Source organism: Callospermophilus lateralis, chromosome 1 (assembly GCF_048772815.1).
Source record: "Callospermophilus lateralis isolate mCalLat2 chromosome 1, mCalLat2.hap1, whole genome shotgun sequence".
Lineage (NCBI taxonomy): Eukaryota > Metazoa > Chordata > Mammalia > Rodentia > Sciuridae > Callospermophilus > Callospermophilus lateralis.
The window spans coordinates 6,101,091-6,122,075 of record NC_135305.1 but is presented as its reverse complement, the minus strand read 5'-3'; the positions used below and the strand labels follow the sequence as shown (position 1 = coordinate 6,122,075).

Sequence of the window (20,985 nt, the reverse complement as noted above, 5' to 3'; positions counted from 1 at the left end):
AAAAATTTAATACAGAGATGATTTTTTAGAATTATAAGCAGTCCTGAGTTGCTCACAGGGATTTTGGCAATTGAATGCCAAGCAATTATCTATATTTCAAAAACTCGGGGAACTGGTTTCTCTGATGCTTTGCTGCTTTCTATATGATTTTAGTTTGGTTTTTACTAAGTTGATTGGAGTGCACCCACACCAAAAATTAATATTGATGAAAAACAAAAGTTCTTTTAAAATTTCCAATTTGATTCCTTGCTAAATTTTCCACATCAAAGCTTGTCAGGTGGATTTAATACTTATGGCATCCAATCTCTGTATAAAACTTCTTAATCACAGTCAAGACCTTCCATGATCCAGAGCTGGCCTTCCCTCCATGGCTATACCTGACTGTATTGCTTAGTACCTCCCTCTATCATAGTGTTCCTTCCACTTCAGTGAACCTACCTTCAACTCCACCTACCGAATCCAGCTCATCTTTAACTTCTAGCTCTGCAACAGAGCTACTCACATCACTCCAATCAAAATCACTATTTCTGCCAGCCTCAGCAAAAGCAAGGCACTAAGCAACTCAGTGAGACCCTGTCTCTAAATAAAAATACAAAATAGGCTTGGGATGTGGCTCAGTGGGTCAAGTGCCCCTGAGTTCAATCCCTGATACAAAAGAAAAAAAAATCACCATATTCCTCCCCTCTACTCCTGTGGGACCAAACCTGCTATTTCTGGAGTTCTCCTTGTGACTCTTTAGGTGACAGCTTCTCTTAAAGTTATCCTCCAACTACAGGGAGTATAACTAGGAGCCACTTTATAACCCCAAATGTTATACAAGACAAAAAGCAGACACAGAGTAGGTGCTGATGAACAAAGGGGAAGGTGGCCACACTGAAGAACCCACGTGGGGAAGAGCTGGGAGTTTAGCCAGGAGCTCAGAAGCAGGCTGACCTCTGCAGAACGGGAAGAGCCAAGGATTGATGCTCTGGGAGGGGGTGGGGGGAACAATCAGGGAGATTGTTTCAAACCAGATTGTTTCAAACCAGCTGCCCATCTTCATTATTAGTTTCTGGAGAAACTGAACTGCTCCAGATGTGAAAATGTATAGATATGAACATCTGAGGGCTTTCAATGAAAAAGATGGCTGGCCTGCCACTCTGAAGGGAAGCCCACCAAGCCCCCTTGTGAGTAGGAATGCACCCACAACAGATGTTAGGGCTCACTTTTAATTATGAAAGAATGGGAAGCCACACAAGACCCTGAATGGTAGAGTTACAGAAGTCCTAGTTCTCTCTCCCTCTCTCCTCTCTCTCTCTCTCTCTCTCTCTCTCTCTCTCTCTCACACACACACACACACACACACCCACACACCCCTTACTAGAAGGGTTAAAAAAAAATCTTCCAAGAAGAAATGACAGAGACTTTTTAAAAAAGAATAGTGAAGATCAATTTGGGGAGGGGGAGTCCAAGATCTGCTAACTCAAGTTCCTAAACAAAGAAAGCATTAGAAAGAAAACTGTTGAAGAATAATACAAGGAATAAAGAAATGAACAGCAAGATTTGGACTCCAAATCACACACCCAGTACAATGAATGGAAAAACCCCAAAAGCTTCAGATGGAAAAAATAAAATAAAATCACACATAAAGGGTAGAAATCTTTTTAAATTTTTTTATATAGTTGGACATAATATCTTTATTTTATTTATTTATTTTTATGCAGCGCCGAGGACCGAACCCAGTGCCTCACGCATTCGAGGCAAGCACTCTACCACTGAGCTACAGCCCCAGCGCCAGTGTAGAAATCTTAAAAAAATACAATAGATTACTCTTTGGCAACACTGGTGGCTGGAAGTAAGGGAATGATGCCTCAGAATTCTAAATAAACATGATTTCTCTTATGGGATCTATACACTTAGTGTGGGGGATATATAGAATTTCCAGTAATAGACTCCCAGGCATCTTTTCTTGGGAAGCATTGTGTACTGAATGTGAGTCTGAATTTAGTCTAACAGCTAAATGGGCTGTTTCTGGGGAACAGCATGGCAGTGAGGAACAGGCACAAGAGACTGCTGTTTTTATTATAAGCTGTTTTTCACTTAACGTTTAAAATGATTTATATGTACTTTAAAAAAATCCTAAATTAACCATCATCTGCCTTCTGTCCCAGGGAGAGCACGTGCTCCCATCGCAAGCCTGCTGCAGGCAGGGCCCTGCTGTGTGCACACCTGCACCCCTCAAGCGCGCAGCCCCCTTATGCTCTTTTCTGTGATACTGGAATGCTGCTGTTTCCTCTGTTCTGGATATCATATTAATTGGTTCTAAGTATAGCTGAGCTTACTGAGGAATCTTCCCAGATATTGATGACTTCACCTTCCAAATTTCAAGTCCCTGGAAGTTAGAGTACAGGCATCCCAGGTGTGCCACCAGCTCCTCAGCTTGGGCCCTGGGAAGCAGAGTCTGCCACAGAAAGTTCTGGGAATGTGATGCCAAGGAGCAGAGAAGAAGCAAAGGGCACAAGGCCAGGAGGGCGAGCCAGCGTGGACACTGCAGAGTTGACACACAAGGGCTGCACGACCACTGGGTCTTCTGGGGACTGTCCACCCTGAGGTAGAGGCGTTGGTCCACCAGCTCTGGCCTCCCCTGGCTAAGGAAGCTGCGGTGCATACTCAGCGTAGGCTGGGTGAGGCGCTATCCTTGGCACACCTGCAAGAGCGAAGAGGGCTGAGCTCTGGGTGGTGGAGTGGAGGTCAAGATGGCCCGCAAGAGGGATCCGAGGCAATGAGAAAGCTTGCTCTAGGCTGGCTGAGATTTAACCAACATTTTTCTACAGCGCAAGAGGAGCCATCAATTCACTCTGCTCTGTCAAACCACATTTCTGCATCTTATCCATTGGGACATCACGCAGGGCTTTGCCAACTGTCTTGGTGAGATCCAGATATGCCTCATCCATGCAACAGTCAAAAACAGAGAAGTTGTGATCTCCCGGGATGTGTGTGCACATGTGTGTGCTCACATGTGCTCTGTGTGAATTCGTGACAGGTTCCATTCTGGATATTTGAGGACTCTATCCTCTCCATAAGACCTGTTTCCACAGTGCCTCTCATTACACAAAGGTCTGATAATCTCTTTTCTAGGATCCTATTGTACCAAAATGTTACTCATCCGGGTAGAAATCAGACTTGGTTTGTGCAGACAGGCATTCTCCTGTAATCTCTAACCTCTCTTGGGTTTTATTTTCTGTTAATCACTATTTATTTTGCCTTTTCCAGCTTGAAGGTGATTTTCCTTGATAATGAGAGAAGCACAATTGGAGCCAAAGGGTTTCACTTTCTCTGTACAGCAGCAGCATCAACCTTGAACAAGACCAGCTCTTCCCTTTATTTTTTGCTTGAAAATAATCAAGCACCCCCATGTATTTGTGCATTTTGATTTAAAATCTCAAACTAAGATTAAACCAGGCAGCCCTCTTATAGCCATGCCCTTCTTTTAACTCATGTTTGATTATGTACTCTTCATTCAATATTTTCCATGTTCTTTTAGTTTTTGGCAAACAGCCACTTATTTGAATAAATTGTTCTTTTTTTTTTAATTGGCATTATCATGAATACTGTCTGCAATAATTTAAACAATAAAATAAAGTAATACTGCACTGTAATCCCAAGTATAAAGTATATATTCTTCTTTTTTTTCCTACTGGACATTGTGATGCTGGGAATATGCAGACCACATGTCAGCATTGCCAGCTGGCTCTATTTCAGGCTCCAAGAATAAAGAAGGCCGGCAAGGAATGCGAAGCTGGAGGAGGAAGGACTTTCTCCTTCCTGTCTGCTTGCTGGCTGTGGGCTTCCTGGCCACTGGCTGTGGGCTTCCTGTCTGCTTGCTGGCTGTGTGCTTCCTGGCCACTGGCTGTGGGCTTCCTGTCTGCCTGCTCCACTCTGTCCTACTTTGGCATCCATTTCCTTCCTATAGCAGCATTGAATCCAGTCTGTCATTTTCCTGTTATGTGCATAATGGGCTTCCTCAAGCCCCCACACCCACTCAGAGAAGCATAAGTCACAGGCATGCCCCAGGACCCCTCTTATCTTTATGACACCTTAGAGCAGTGGTCTGAAACCTCAGAGTGCATCAGAGCCATGGTAAAACATGGGTCATTGGACCTTGCTTCCACATTTCTGGTTCACTGGGACTGAAATTAGCCTCCAAATCTGCATTTCATAAATCCCTGGCCTATGTTGAAGTTGCTGGGTCTGGGAACCAAACTTTGACAACATGGCCTCAGAGGTTGTGATTCACCCAATTAACCTATATCCAGTTAACATTTATCTGTGGTATTCTGTTCAAATAACTTGTATGGCTTCTGTTTCCTCATAGGACCCTGATACTAAAGACCTTGGCACCAGGAGTGGCTCCCAGAACAGAGCATTTGTAATTGGTGCCCTGTCCTTGGCTTACACAGTGCTAAGCTCTTTCTCAGTAGGAAACCAGATTCCTATTATCCAGGCATGCCGTGGCATCGTGACTAAACAAACCTTCATCTGTGACTGTGCTGATGTCCTCTTGAACCACTGGGGCCTAGGCTGAAGTGGCTGCTATATCAGGTACTGAGACAGAATGAAGGACCACAGGCCTTGGTGTGGGATGGACCCCTGTGTGTGTGCTGGAGCACATACAGAGACACTGTGCAGTCAGGGCACAGACCTGCTGCAGTCATGGCCAGAGAACCAAAGAGGCTATGGCAACCCTAAAGAATCTCATTCCTTACAGCCAAAGGGCTGATGCTTCTAAATAAAACACAAATGTAATTCAGCACTATGCAGATGGCTTCAAGCCTTGGTGGAAAAAATGGGACCTTTGTATCAGACACAGGGACATGTAAATGGGACTCGAAAAAGCTGAGATTCCTGAATCCGGAAGGTACTCCTGATGCTCCGGTGGCAGTGAGATTAGCTGGCTCTCCAGTGTGTGAGAATCTCCTGTTTTCCTTGAAAACCTGGTACAAGCTTTCATGAGCAGACTCTCTTGCACAGCTGCTTACTCATCTCAAGACAACCCCATTCAGCTTTTGCAATCCTCAATTGGTAACTGGGGATAGGTTCCAGAGCAGGAAACAGGTGACATCTGGGAAGATCTATAAGATTGTGCTATTTTCTACCTGCAGAAACCTGGGAAGTATGTGTGGGAAGAGATTCTAACAGTGAGGTGGAATTTAATACTGATTTGGTGGAATTTACTGTTATAGGTGGACTATCAGAAATTATTCATTTAACAACTGGTGCATGCAGCCAGAAGTGTCTCTAACCACCTACTGGGTCGATTAACTAAAATCCAGGCATTGCTGGGTCCATGTTTACAAGGCTGTGATGCGAGAACTTCTGTGCAAGACTGAATGGAGGGTCCACAGGCTCAGATAGTGGGACCGTGGCCGCTCATCATCCTGTGCAAACTGGTGCTTTCACTGAGCCCAGAGGAACATGTGTGAGGGAATCACCACACGGGCTATGCTCTGTAGGCCAGGCACGTGGCAGGAGACAGTGCCCGGGCCAGTCTCACTGACTTCAATGGGAACGACACTTCCAGTGGCAGAGGGCCTTTGCTGGTGCCAATGACAAGGCAGGCACAGGCACTCATCAAGAGCAGCCAAGGAGTGATGATTAGAATGGTCAGATCCATGGGGATCTCTGCTGCCAGCTAACTGACTACAGTGGGCCTCAGAATAAACAGACCAACAGCCTTCACAATAAGAAAAACCCTAAATGACTTGAGTCATCAAACTGGAGAGCCCTGTCTTCCCACCCAGTTTCCAGCCTAGCCTAGCTCATGGACCCAGAGCCCTAGGAAGCAGCCTGGGCACCAACCCCATCCATATCATTTCTTCTCTACACTTTACCACAAGGGACTTGCAAAGGGAAACTTGGGTTTTTCAGAGTTAATAGATATTAGTTCTGAATGGCTGCTAATTTCTAGAACCCCAAATGCCACTCTGTCTGCTAGTCAGATCATGGCTATGGTCACTAGGTCACATAGATAAAGTCCTGGCCCACGCCTGAATCAGAAGGGGCACAGGAGATCTGCAGGGCCAGGCTGTGGTTATCTCCTCAGTTTTTGAATGCGTGATTCTGACAAATGGCAGGACTCCTCTACTGGCTTTTTGAAACTCAGAGTAAAGAATGTTGTAGGAAAAAGAGCAAAAGAGAAAACCTCTAGAATTTCCTCTTGCTGCTGGGCTAGCAGCCAAATGTAGTGCAGCATCCCTGGGGTGGGGGGGAGTGCAGAGGCTGCCACCACCTGCCACCACACAACACTGGGTGTGTCTTTCCCAGATAACACGTAGGTATTTGCATGTGCTACTCTGACACCTGCACTGAGTGACTCTAAAAGCTCTTCAGAGGGACCAGAGCAAGATCAGGTTGAATAGCAAGCCCAGCTGCTCTTCTGCAAGGGCCTTATGACTCAGCAAGGTCAAGTTCGGGGTGCTGCATGAAGCCTCCCCTGACAGGAAATTCATAGGAAAAAAGATCCAACACAACCGAATCCTTACTTGCAGATAATCATTTTCCTTTGGGAAACAGTTCCTGACTTAGAACTGGGCCCTGGTAGAGACTGAACAACCAACCATGGGATGCTGAGCGAGCCCCTGGCCTGAGCTCCCCGCTACTAACATGGCGTTCTCTGACCTCCAAGCAAAAAAAAAAAAAATAGGTGTAGGCAGAGCTTGTCCTGCCAGAAGCAGGATGACTCATTGCTGACCCCTGTGCCCCCAGGCGTTTCCCCCACCTCCAATACCACAGCCTGGGGAGAAAACTAGGCTTGGTCCACAATGCTTCTCACTACCGGCCACAGCTGGCACTGCAGAGTGGCTCTGGAGGACTGTGGGGATGCCCCCCAGCAGGCACAGCTTCAAACTGTGCATCTGAAGCTCTTGGGATATACATCTCTCAGGACAGAGTGACGGCCAGGACTGAAACTGATCCTTAGGTTAATTCCAGTATTAAACTCATGGAACCCAGCCACAGGATGTAGAGGTGGCCTCTCCAGAGACTCAAGGTGGAGGCAGAAGAGCTGTGTGCAAGAGTGTCCTTCCACCCTCATTCTGGGGCAGTGCAGCCTTTCATTTCCACTCTGTCTGTCCTCCCATCTCTGAACATCTCCTTTTCTGGTGTCCTTGTAGATGGTTGTCTACAGTCCCCAGTTACGGCTCTGATACTTTGTACTCTCAGAATAACTTGGTCATGGTATATCCTGTTCCACTGTGTGTGTGTGTTTAACTAAAAAAGTAATACATCCAACAACCATTTTCTCATTCTTCTCAATGGCTACGTGGTATTTAATGATATGCCTGTTCCTGAATTTATTTAACCCATCTCTGACTGATGCACATTTGGGTTGTTCTGTCACTTTGCTATCCTTGTGCCATTTTCCCTGTGTGCTTTCTTGGTTCTCAAGGGAGTGTCTATGACAATTGCCACAGTCTGTATCTAGAAAAATACATCTTCGACTTTCCTTTAGCCAATGCCAACCTGCTCTCCCTATTTCCATGGTAATACATTTCAGCTCTGTTCAAGCTTAGACAGTCACAGGATAAATGACTTCCAGGAGAGGAAGTACACACAGCTTCTGCTAATTACGGAAATGACTATACTGGATTGGTGACCTCTGGCATCCAGAAAGCATTGCATTTTTCATGTATTACTCATTTTGGCTGAATTCTAAATTCCAAAGATAGTCAATGGCATGACAAGGAAGGTACAAGTTTGAGGCCAGTGGGCAACTCAGCAAGACTCTGTCTCAAAATAAAAAAGTAATAAAGACTGGGGATGTAGCCCAGTAGTAGGGAGCCCTTGGGTTCAATCTCTAGGTATAATAATGATAATAATAATATAAAACAAAATATAAGGGACCCTGAAGGTTACCTGGTCCAAAAGGAATTGAGCAAAGTTGTAGGATATAAAACCAAGTTAAAAAAATCAATTTTATTTCCATATATTAATAAGAAACAACTGAAAAGTGAAATTAAACACAAGTGACAGGACTGAAGCCATCTGTCTTCTGGTAAGTCCCAAGGAGCAGGCAGAGGTGCTCCAAAGGCCCAGGAGTCCTCTGAAGAAGGGCTATGGTGCCTGTGTGGGAACGAAGGCAGAGGGACCCAGGTAAAGGAGTGGGCGGGGGCCAGGGCAGAGCTGGAGGAGCCTGGGTGGCATCTCCAAGGGCAATCCCAGGTAGACCAACTAAGACAGGAGAACAGAAGAAGCTAGAATCAACTAGCCTGGATACTGTGCAGCCTGGAGTCTCCTAAGGGCTCAAGCTGAGGCTGCCTTCTATGGGCTTTGTTGAAATCACACCCTGTTGGGCTTCCTCCCCAGCCCAGTCCTTCTTTCAATCCTTTTTTGGTTTCTCCTGGAAACACATCCTCCATAAACCTCTTGCTCCCAAGTTCTTGACTCAGTGAATACCTCTGAGGAATACAACCAAAGACAAGCTTACTTGGTGCCGACTTACACAGAAACAGGCACACAGACAATAACTGTACATGTATGTGTATACATACGTTATTGGGTTATACCAAATGCAGTTGATCATTATAGAGTGAATGACTCAGGTCTTTTCACGTATGCTTATAAGTCATCAACTTATATAAAATGAACTGCAATAAACACAATTTTCACAGTGAAATTATCAGGTTCACATTTTCTGCTTAGAAATCAATAAAATTCTCTTTCAAGAGATTACCCACCTTAGGACCTTTCCTCCTGTTAACCAACATTATTTCAAATAGTCATAATACATTCCACTGAATAACCGAGAAAGCCCATCAGGACACATGGAGGGAGGCCGGGCAGCAGAGTGGGAGTGGGCGTGCGCTCCAGCACCAGCAGACAAGCCCACGCTCACACCCTAGGCCCACCACATGTCTGCTCTGTGGCTTGAGCCCTTAAACTCTAGAATCTATAGATTCAGCTTTGTGACCTAAGTTCTTAAGACTAGAATTCAAATTTCCTTATCTGTAGAAGGAGGGCAGTGATACCACATTCCTTCTAAGGCTGCCTCGGAAATTGAGAAGTTATAAAACCTAGCCCAGGGCCTAATGAGTGGAGAAAACTCAATTGTTGGCTGCTGGCATTGCTGAATTTAAATTACCACAGAAAGTAAGCCTCCAAATAACATGCCAAAGTTCATAAAAACTGGGTACACTTACTTGTAATGTAGTATCGAAGACAACAAGCTTTGAACTGGTTGGAACGATGTCATAACACTTGTGTGACCTCATGAATCGCATGTAAACGCCACTTTCTGAATCTTCTACTGTTAAAAAAGAAAAGAAGCCACATATCAATAATAATAAAGAGTTCCCTCCACTGAGGAAGAGCAGGAATAGAAAACCCACCTCTGACAACTTGGTGGGAAAATATGAAATGTTTCCCTGTAAGATCAAGGACAAGGCAAGGACGTTCACGCTCACTAATCTTTGTATTGGAATCCCAGCTGGTGCAACAGGTGAAGGAAACAACTGAAAGGCATAGGGGCTGAGCAGGGAAAAACACAACTGTCTTTATTTGCACATGGAATTATTTTCTAGATAGAAAATACCAAAGCATATAGGAAAAGTTTCCAGATCTAAAAAGAATGAATTTAGCAAGGTCACTACAGGGCTAATAAAACAAAAACAAAGCTAATCGGGCTGGGTTGGGGCTCAGGGGTGGCACGCTCGCCTAGCACACACGGGGCACTGGGTTCAATCCTCAGCTCCACATAAATGTAAAACCAAAAAATAAATATTAAAAAAAAAGCTACTGTACTTCTATATGCCAGCAATGAACAACGGGAAGGTTAAAAAAAGTTTAGAAAGACACCAAATGCCATATTGGAATTATGGATCTGCAGGAGGGGACAAAGAGCACTGAAAACGACAACTATGATGACAAACACAAATAATGTCTTTTTTATTATTCAAATCTCTGCAAAAGTCACTGAAACAAACATAATGAGTGTTTTGGGGTTTAGGTCATCTCTGCAGGGAACCTGTGCAGCGCCACCATCCGACCAATGACACAAAGATCCAGGAGCCATGCTTCTTGCTGTCTTCTTTACCTGAACCAATGCATCATGGACTCCTGTTGGGTTTACGGCAAGTCTCTCCTAAACCTGCGGGGGCGGCCACACCCCAGGCCGTCATCCCCGGCTCCCTGATGGAGCTCTTGGCTTTCTGCCTTATTCTTTTCAACAGCTGTCCACACTACAGATTCCCCAAAAGCAGATCTAATCGAGTCCCCCGGGTGCTAAAAACATCTCAGTGGCTTTTAATTGCTTGAGATAAAGACAAAATCCTTGAAGAAACCTGCAAGGCCCTGTGCTGAAAGCCCTGGTCCCTGGACATCCTGGTCCACCCAGCCCCCCCCCCTCTTGGCACAGGGCCTCCTTTCAGCCCAAATGGTGCACTCTCCCACAGTCCTTCCACTCTGCTCCCTCTGCCCCTTCCCAGCCCAGTTGACTCCCTGTGTCAGTCCTTGGCTCAAGGGTGTGACTGGCAGGTTGTGGACCTACAGTGAAGCCCTGCCTCTGGATTGCAGGGCTGTGATCTTATCAGGACGTGACCCACCTCCCCCGGCCTGCGCGGGGCCTGTTCCCGTCCTGCCTTCCAGCTCTGAATCTATCTCCAGAAGACTTCTTTGACAGTTCTACTTCACCTACACGGATCTCTGTACTTTGGAAGCAACTGTGAAGAAATAAAATTGCTTCCGTGTGTTCAGTAAGTAGCAATCTAAGTGCCCAGCAGTGCGGTGCCACAGTCCTCAACTGGAGAAGGAGCCTTATTTTCCCATTTTCTACTGTGGTAATCCAGACTGACTGTTTTCCCAATTTCATGATAAGCCCTGGGGACCACTCCCAGGCTCTACTTTTAATTCTCTCCCCAGGGGGCCACCACTCCAATCACCCCTGGACAGATGCCTCTAAAGCCACCCCTCTTCTGTGCAGTGGGATCCAGACATCTCAGCATGCTGCTCAGGAACCTCCCTGTCTGGCTTCTCTCATTTTCCCACTTGCTGTTTCCTCTCCAGGCAAATGGGCAGGGAGACTTGCTGTCTTCAATCCCACCTTCCTGTACCTGTTCACTCAGCTTTAACCTCAAGGTTCTTCTCCTCTACTTCTCCAATTTCAAACCCACCTCCAGTGTAAAAAAAAAAAAAAAAAAAAAAAAGTAAACCTTTGGGGCTCATTATGGACAGGTATGCAGCAAATTACCTTAGCTTATATAAAACCTTGAGGAATAACCTTAATTTCTTCATTTTGTATATTAGAAACTGAGGCTGGGAGAGGCTGAATCACTTACCAGAGAGGGAAGTGACCACAGTGAGACTTAAAGCTCCACCCCACTCCGACAGCTCTTCCCATTAGACGCTGCTGCTCCCCTGACTTGCTGCACCATCAACAGAGGCCTTCTGTGAGCTGGTCCCTGTCCTGGGTGTAGACACACAGGAGGACGAGATGCCACAGTCCCTGCCTCAGAGCTAAATGCTAGCAGGTCACACAGGATCACACAGTGGGCAACATGCCCTGCCTCAGAGAGGTCAGGGAAGCAGTCTCAGACAACCCTTCCTCCCTGGGCATCTGTCCATGGTCCTCCTCGATTATCTCTTTATGTCTTGCCCACAGGGACTACATGTTTCAAATATTCTTCTCTTTCTTAGATGACAATATCTTGAATGATCAGCATCTTAATCATCTAATCCATGAATTAATTGGGCCAACAAATACTTATTGCATGTTGTCTTGGTGTGGGTTCTCCCAAAGCTGACTCCAGGAGTGAGACAGGGAAGGAAAAAATAAAACATGGGTGTCCACAAGCATTATATTATTATTATAACAATTTACAGGCATCACATCTGCCAGAGAGGGCTCTGAGGGACTGCGGGGCTCCAATCTCCTGGGGTACCACCTCAGCACGGCTGCCAGAGAGGGCCCTAGGTCAGAGAAGCAGCAAGCGAGAGCCTGATTAGACCAAGAGGATGCTGTGGGCGGCCACTGTGCAGAGGCGGGGCTGCCGTCCTCCACAGGGATGTGGCTGTGTCCTTGGACACTACAGCTGGTGAAGAAAGACAATCACCACACTGTCACGAGCACTGCTGAGGACAGGTACGAGGCTCATGAGTGGGTGAAACCTAAGTCAGTGGCTTCCATTTTCTCCAAACATTTATCTACCAGAACATGAGGTCCTGCAAAGGAAGAAGCAAAACAGAAAGTGCTCAGGTGAGTGGCCTAGGAACTTCTGGCCCCTGTCTGCCATCAACGGTGCTCTGTTGCGGGGCAAAGAGCAGCGAGTCCAGCGCATGCCTCCCATTCTTCAGCCAGTGGAAAGTGCCTGCTGCATCTACTCTAAAATTCAGTGTGTGAAACCAAGAGGGTTACTAACAATAACAAAATGTCACAGTCTTCTCCCAGAAAATAAACCTTACAAGACCTTCCCTATAAGACATACACATACTGCAGATACCTGTATTACTATCTGAATTTCTGAAACAAAAATTTTAAATACTCTAAAACAGGAATATCCAAACATTTAGAATTTTTAAAAACCAGAAAGTTTTTGAGTTAGACATATTTAGTTCCTCTCTTGATTTTTAAAAGTGTTTAACATTGTATTTTGATTTATAGAAAAGTTACAAAGATGAAACAGTTTCCAAGATCTCAAGCCAGGTTTCCCCTAAACCAAATATCTCACATTAATAGGAGACGCTTTTCACAAATGATGAACTAACATTCATATGTTATTATTAACTGAAGTTGCTACTTATTAGGATTTCCTTATTTTCTCCCTAATGCTCTCTTTCTCCCCCTGGATCCCATTCCCAATAGCCCGTCTCTGTCATCGTGTCAGTTCAGGCTCTTCTGCATGGGACAGACGTGTGGATCTTGTTTTGATGACCTGGACTGTTGCGGATGGCAGGACACCTGTGGGCTTGTGTGATGGTTTACTCATGATCTCAATCCTGGGGTCTTTATCCATCTCACATCAAGGAAATGTACTTCACGTGCACCATCATACTGACCGCCTGGCTACGGTGGTGTTAGATTGCTCTCTCCCTCTTTCTGTCCCACCATCTTTGAAGGGAAGTCACCATGTGAGCCCATACTCAGTGGGAGAAGGCAGGCCCTACCTCCTTCAGAGCACAGCTTCTATGTAAATGACTGGAGTAACTTAGTGTAGGAGGGTCATGTGCCCTTCATTCATTCCCAATAGCATGTACGCTGGATATCCCCTTCCCACTCTGAATTCTGATGCTGTCCTATGCAGGGCTGCCCAGTGCCCGCCCCTGCTGCTGCAGGTGTGGGGCTCATGCCTGGTTCAGACAGCTGTGGATTCTGCCTGGCTCTCACTGCCCAGCAGGCCCGCCAGGACTGCCTGTGCACCAGACTCAAGTCAGCCAGGCCATGAGGAACAAGGTCCTGTCACAACTGTGTCCTTCCCCTACCAGAGGGAGGTGAGGGGAGCTGGGCTCCTCCTGTGCAGACACGTGGCCTCCGGGTCACCTGGAGACGGGTGCTCCACCGTCACATCTCACATCAGTACGGTACACTGGTTACAATTAATGAACCCATAAAGTAATAATGAACAAATTATTAACAAAAGTCCCCACATTGTTTAGATTTCCTTAGTTTTCCCCTTCATGCCCCTGTCTCAGGATTCCATGTCACCACCAGCCATGTCTCCTCAGGCTCCTCACAACTGATGCAGCTTCTCAGCCCTTTTCTGGATGGTCTGGGGAGAGCAGCACAGGGGCTTGGAGGGTGCCCCTCGACTGGAACGTGTGCTTTTCCCATGATTAGCCTGAGTTTTAGGGAGGAGCTAGGACAGTTTTTAAATAACAAAAGCTTGACCAAACCCAGCAAAATGTTAAGTAATAATACCTGTTGGTTTGGAATGAGGACAGGTTTTTTTTATTATTATTATTTAAAAAATTGGTTCTTTTTAGTTATATATGATAGTAGAATCCATTTTGATATAATTTTATTACTGATATTTAATAAAACTATTAGTAACAGAAGCATTAGAATTTTAAGTTAGGAAAATAAAATACTCTTCCTTTTTTTTTTAAACATCTTATTTTACTTTCATTTACTTCTCTTTATTTTATTTTTATTGGTGCTGGCTGAGGATCGAACCCAGTGCCTCATGCATGTTAGGTGAGCACTCTACTGCTGAACCACAACCCCAGCCCGGCTCTTCCTTTTTTACTTTGCTTCTCCACGCTTACTATAAACTTTCTGATTAAGGGCATTACTGACATTAAGGTGAAGTCTCAAAATGCACTTGGAGGAAGAAATCATTAAAATAGAGAGTAGTTTGGAATTAAGCAGGGGGGAAACCCATCTAAAGCATTCAATAACAGGTTGTTTGGAATACATTATTAAAATTCCAGAGAAGGCAAGAAGTTCAGACTCTCAATGTTCAAAAGGCCCTGGAGTTAAGAAAGATATCAACACAATGTTTTGCTCTTGCTTTGGTTATTCTGCATGTTTTTGCACAGAAGCAGAGTTGCAGAGCTTTGCTGGCACTTGGGGCACTGGCCACACAGGAGGGACCTGACTGCAGACTGATGTTAAATCTCACCACCTGGGAGCAGAATGCTAACTCAATGCTGTTTATTGAGGAGTTACTAGAGTAACGTATATATGAAAGGTTAACATGGGTTTTTAAAATGCCACCTCTAAGTTTAAATGCAAACAATGAAAACACTTTCTAATGTGATGACAATGTGGCTCCCTGACTTCTGATGAGCCATCCAGCCACATATAGCACCCAGTCCCCAGCACACCTCTCCAGCCTCACCTTCCTGCCACGTCTCTTAGGAATCTCATGTTCTGGCATCATATTGGCATTTCCTTTTTAAAGGAAGTACCTGAACATCAGGAAGTTCCATTTGGGGGTATGTTCCTAAGGTTTTTGTCTTGGCCTCTGCACACACTGCTCTCTTCCAGGTCGGCAACTCCTTGTTCTATGACACCTACCATGTCCTCCTTACCCCTCTGTAGTAAGGAGTGTCCTCTCTAGGCATGCCCTCCTGAGACATCAGAAGGAGATCTTATTTGCAATAGCAGTGTCTGCACACGTAGTGAAGGGGGAGGATCTTGAGATGAGATTGTCCTGGATTAGAGTGGGTCCTAAACCCAAAGACAAGTGTCCATCAAAGAGAAGAGTGGAGAGAGACACAGGGAAGGCCACATGAAGATAGGCAGACAGGAGTGATGCAACTACAAGGCAAGGGCACCAAGGACTGCAGCAGCCACCAAAAGTCAAGAGGCCCAGGGAACCAGCCCTGCCAGCAACTTAAGGCAGACTTCTTTGAAACCATGAGAGAATAAATTCTGTGGTTCTAAACCACAGAAATTGTGGAAATCTGATACTGTGGCCTCAGGAAACTGATACACCTCCTGAGTCCAGTTCAAAGGCCCTTCCTCCCATTATACCTTCCTTAAAGCTCCTCATGCTGGAATTAATGGCTCCAGCTCTGACACGCCCACTAGTGCTTTGTGAGAGATCTGCTGCTGGAGTCTTCTCGGCCTTGTACTGGGCATGCAGGGCTGGCTCTTGACTGGGCCATCACCTCCCGTGGAGAGTGAACCTGCCTTCCCCCGTCTTTAGGATCCAGCCACTCAGCATGTCCCCATAGGAACCAGGTCAAAGAAAAGCCTACAGAACCGTATGCTACCGAAAGACATGCAGATCCAAAGTGCAGGCACAAACATGGACCTCTCTGACCTCAGAAAAATGACAAGCAACACGGCAGGCAGGTGTAAATGATGATGGCGAGCCTGGACTAACAACCAGTAAATAAGCTGCATCGACAGTGTATGCCTTTATGAAGGTAAGACTAGGGAGGGTTTTAGTTTGTTTATTTGTTTTGGTACTAGGGATTGAACCCATGGGTGATTTACCACTTAGTTGTGTCCCCAGCAATTTTATTTTTTATTATTTTGAGACAGGGCCTCACCAAATTGCTGAGGCTGGCCTTGAACTTGAGATCCTCCTGCCTCGGCTGGGATTACAGGTGGGTGCCACTGTGCCTAGTTAGGAGTGTGAGTGTGAGTGTGAGTGTGAGAGAGAGAGAGAGAGAGAGAGAGAGAGAGAGAGTGTGTGTGTGTGTGTGTGTGTGAGAAATAATGCCCCTTGGAAGTGTCCCATGTGATTTTTAAAAAGTAAAATGGTTGTTTATCTAAATCTTTAACATGTTTGCAATTACCTTTTATATTAAAGCCATTTTTTCTAATTCTATCAATTATAAAAATGCAGTTGAGTAAGACAGCAGAAAAGTTTAGATAGCAGTAAATTTTAAAATGTTCACACTACCATATACAATTTTAAAAGCCCTGCAAATACACCAAACAACTGAACAGGTTCACTGTAATAATTACTATAGTCATAAATTACTTTTTCTAAGACCCATTTATGTAGAATTTTAGAAAGAATTTGAAAAAACAATGTCATAAGATTCCTTGGTATTTTGGGCCCTAACTGTATAAAGATGAGGAGGACAGACTGTCATTAAAATGGATTAGTCAAGCAAAAATACTGACAGATAACTGAAGAGACAGCTGCACCATGAAATGGTTTCGCCTATAAGCTATTATCACACTAAACGATGGCTCACAGGTGGACTTCAGGACCTCCTTCTCATAGATATGCTCACTGCTGATTGATCTGTTACTAGCTGGATGTTGCCACCACCCACCCTCCCAGGCTCTCTCTACCCTGGAAGCGCTGGCTGCCGTGAATCAGAGACCCAGAGCAGCAGAGTGCTCCATCCCAGCTCCGAGTTCCACACAACTCTGACATCCAGCTCTGGATCTCTTGCTGCTTCTGGAAGGGGGCTGTCCCATCACTTCTGGGGGTGGTCACCCTGCTTTTCAGATGCAGTTGATATCAATGAAAGAAAAAAGACCCTTTGAACACACACCTCCTGTCCAGAAATCCCAGGAGAACAGCGCCCTCCCAAGCTGCTGGTCACTCAGGCACAGTCCATGCCAGGCCAAAGTGATCAGCAGCACCTCACTGCTAACCCGCTTGACCACGTGGCACCCCACTTGTACTGATCTGTGGTCCACCCCTAAACACACAACACAGGGACTGCTGCTCACTCTCACCCATAAAAATCCTAGTGTGTTAAAATATTATTTTCAATTTAAAGTTGTGAAAATGGCCACAGACACCTCTCAGAATTCACCTCTGACATTCTCTACCCTTCCTTCCATGCCACATAGTACTTGACACTTGCAGTCACTTAGCATGTGTTTTCTCTCTGAGCCACCCCCAGCCCTGACATTCTATGCTTTATCTTTAAGGCTGGGAGTAGACATGTGAGGTTGGAAGTCTGGGCTGGGGGACTGGATGTGAATCTGGAGAGCAAATGAGGGCCTCTCAAAGACTAGAAGATGGGAAATGGGGCCATCTGGGTTGATACAAAATCTCCACATACAGTAATGAATTAATTTAAAGTTTGTTCTTGGAAATTATTATCTAAAATAGTAATAAGAGGCAAGCGGATGTTTTCTAAAAATAATACTAGAGAATAGCTAAAATTTATGGTGAAATAAGTAACTATGGTGCTCCATAGTAGATGACACTGTCACTTAGTGCACGCCAGCCCACAGCACTATTCTGAGCCTCAGCAACATTAATTCAGCAAATTAACCTGAAATAACACAAAGTGGGTACAATTATTATTCCCATTTACAGATGAAGAAACTGAAACATGGTGGATCAATGACTTTCTCCAGTGTGGCACCGCACCTTTAGTAGGCAGCGGGGCCAGCTTTTCTGCCATTCTAGAATAGTGGCAGTGTTTGGCAGTGTTCAGGAACTGAGGGTGGGCGATTCATTACATGGAGGCAGAGAGCAACGGAACAGGAAAAGCAGAGGTAGACCTCGGGGTCCTGGGGCAAGGGGTGAAGAAAAGGCCTGCAGTGTGCCCCAGCACAGAAAAACCCAGGGATCAGCAGTAGATCAGGAAGTGACTGTGGGAAACTGAGAAAGTGCCCAGTGCACAGGAGCCCCACAAATGCTGGCTTCCTCTATACCAGTGGCTCTGGACTGGGAATGAGTTTGTCCCTGGAGGGGACATGTGGTGACATCTGGAGACATTTCTGTTTGCTAATTCAAGGAGATGGGGTGCATGTGATGGGGTCTACTGTTTGCTGACCCCTACCCCACAATGCCCAGGACGGCTCTGGAACTAAGAGGAGTCTGGCCCCATGCTGAGCAGCCCTTTGCCTGTGGACCACCTCTTCCCCAGTGCCCTTCCCACTACTCAGAGATGCATCCACTCTCCCAGATGCGACCCCCAGCCCTGGCCTTGGCCTCTGCTGCAAGCTCTGTCTCAATTCTGGCAGGGGTGGCAGGCAAGGAGCAGGATGGGCAGATAGGGACACAACAGAGGGAGCTGGGGCCTGCATCTCTTCAGGGAGAGCCCTGATCCTGGCTAGGCAAAGCTCCTGTGACAGGAATTCTCTGAGGAGTGCCACATGGGGTGTGACACAGTCAGTTTGTCTGTGGTTGGTATGGGCCCAAGAAGGCTGAGGCCAGAGCAGGAGATGCACAGAACGAGAAAGAGAAGGAGCCGAGCAGGCCCAGGCCGCCTGCTGCAGTGCGCCCCAGAGCTGCAGAAGCACCCAGCTGTTCAGCCAGCTGCTGGGATTCCCTGAAGGCTGCACAGCCTCAGCCCACTGTGTGTGCCAGCAGTGCCCTCACACCATGCGACCCCCACATGGCCGGGGCAAAGGAGGCGACGCTGGCTGGCTTCTGTGCAGAGAAAGCCATTGACGGCTCTGGTCTGTGACTGCTGTGCCGCCCTGTCAGTCAACACATGGATGTCCTTGCTGGCAAATGGGTGCAGGCCAGTCAGAGTGTGGCCTAGCAGAGCTGTGGGGGCTGAGGGTCCTAAAGGACAGAGGAGGGGGCAAAGCTGCAGAAGTGGCCCCTCCACAGGGAAGGTATGGCACCTCCTGTTCAGCCACCACCTGAGATGGGCTCTGCTGGGCCAAAGCAGGCAACCAGATGGCAGAGACATGCACACACCCACACGGTGCACACTTCACACCCAGCCAGCTCCCACTGCTTTGATTTACTGTGACTTAAAATTACATTTTAAGTCATATTCACTCATTAAGCAGAGGTCACGGTAACAAAGTCAAACCATGTCTTAAAGAGCTGGGTATAAAAGAATAAAAGACACTCAAGACAAATTTACACACAGACCCAAACTTCACTTATAAAAATACACACACACAAACCTGACATACTCCTAATCCCTACAATTTTAACTTGATATACTTAGATTTCATTGTAATTTCACAAAGAAAAATATTATCAATATATTAGTCATTCAAAAATCTATCTTTTAAGGGGCTGAGCTGTAGCTCTGGGGTGCCTAGCATGCACAAGGTACTGGGTTTGATCTCTAGCACCATGAAAAAACAAACAAACTCAGATTTTCATTTTTTATTCAACATTTAGAAACACAAGTTTACTATATTCATAGTAGTTTTTTCTTTTGGAAAAAACTGTAAATATTTGAGTACAAAATAAGCAAAAAATTGGAAAAGTATATGGAAAAACCTCTTGTGCTTAGAAACTTGAACATTACCGAAGGCAAATCTTAAATTCAACTTTATAGCACTTTTAACGTAGCAGAACAAATGAAGTCCACCTGTGTTTCCCTCCTTTCCCTGATATGTGTGTGTGTGTGTGTGGGGTGCATGTGTGGAGATAAGTGTATACACTGCCAAGAGAATGTGGATGCTCTTTTAAGCACAGTGGGGGCGGGGGGAAATAACTACTAGGAAAGAAGGAAACAATGGTCAAGATCAAGGCAAACATTTTGCTCAGTTACACAGCTCAAAATGAACTGCAATAAATGCCTGAGGAATGTCACAAAGTTGTGACCTTGAAATTATATGAGGCTCCCATCATGGCTTTAAGATGGCTTGTGTTTGATTCTAGGAACTAACTAGAATATTTACCACTGGCAACGTGTCCTCTGTTTAGGATAATAACCCAATCACTAGGCTGAAGCAATGGTGAGGGTCCAGGTTGGTTCCCAGGTATCAAGTCCGCTACAGTTGTGGAGCAGAACAGGAGGTACCTGGCAGCCAGGATGCAGGGCCACCCAGCTGCCGCCATCAGCAGCTTAGTTAGATGCTTCCCTCTCTCCCTGGCCTGTTGGGGAGCTTTAAAAACGAGGGCGTGTGGAATCTCCCCAGTGCTCCCTCAGGACCCTCTGGGATGACTCTCCTCACCGTCATGAGCCCTCTGTGCAGTCTTAGTGTAGGGAAGGGCTTCTGTGCCTGCAGAATAAGCTTTGCCTAGCCACACGTGTTAGGCTTTCCATGCAGTGCTGGGCTCAGTTTGTTAAAGCCACTTGTGAATTTTACCCACACTCCAATGTAGGATCCATGGCCTGTTTTCTTCTCTGTGTGTTGTCTCCCTCTAATTTTGACTTAGGACCAACCTAGTCCCATAGAATGCCTGTCCTTTCAGGTTCTAAAACAATTTAAACAATCAAGGGATTAGTTAGTTTTGAAGGTTTCATGGAGTTCACCTGCAAATAAGAAGAGTATAATGTCTCTTTGTCAGGGAAAGAGGAAGCATGAATCCTTGTCATTTTTTTTAAAGAGAGAGTTTATGGATATACCATTTACATCTATGTAGCTATCTTATTTAAAGGGCATGAGTCAATTAATTACTTTTTAATTTCTTCTATGGTCATTTGTGAAAGAAATAATAAATAGGAAAATGCACACCAGTAAAATTTCAAGAAATGATTGAGTTTTAAAAGTTATTTTCTATATTGTTTTCTTTCTTGTAATTTTTTTTAGTTATAGATGTACACAATATTTTTATGGTATTTATTTGTATGTGATGCTGAGGATCAAACCCAGTGCCTCACATTTGCTAGGCAAGCACTCTACCACTGAGCCACAACCTAGGCCCCTTGTAATATTTTTAAAAAGAT

At 45.5% G+C, this 20,985-nt stretch overlaps 1 protein-coding gene across 10 annotated transcripts in view; it reads right to left on the bottom strand.

The window, feature by feature from the left end:
• Positions 1-20,985, bottom strand: part of Prkag2 (protein kinase AMP-activated non-catalytic subunit gamma 2) — a 259,423-nt gene that overhangs the window by 24,928 nt on the left and 213,510 nt on the right. For 8 of the 10 annotated variants that reach the window (XM_076831769.2, XM_076831778.2, XM_076831785.2 and 5 more), the window contains one exon: positions 9,177-9,283. In XM_076831769.2, coding sequence (XP_076687884.2) covers positions 9,177-9,283 — 107 coding nt within the window. The remainder of the gene's footprint in view (positions 1-9,176; positions 9,284-20,985) is intronic. The other 2 variants (XM_076831737.2, XM_076831752.2) reach the window with 1 other exon arrangement.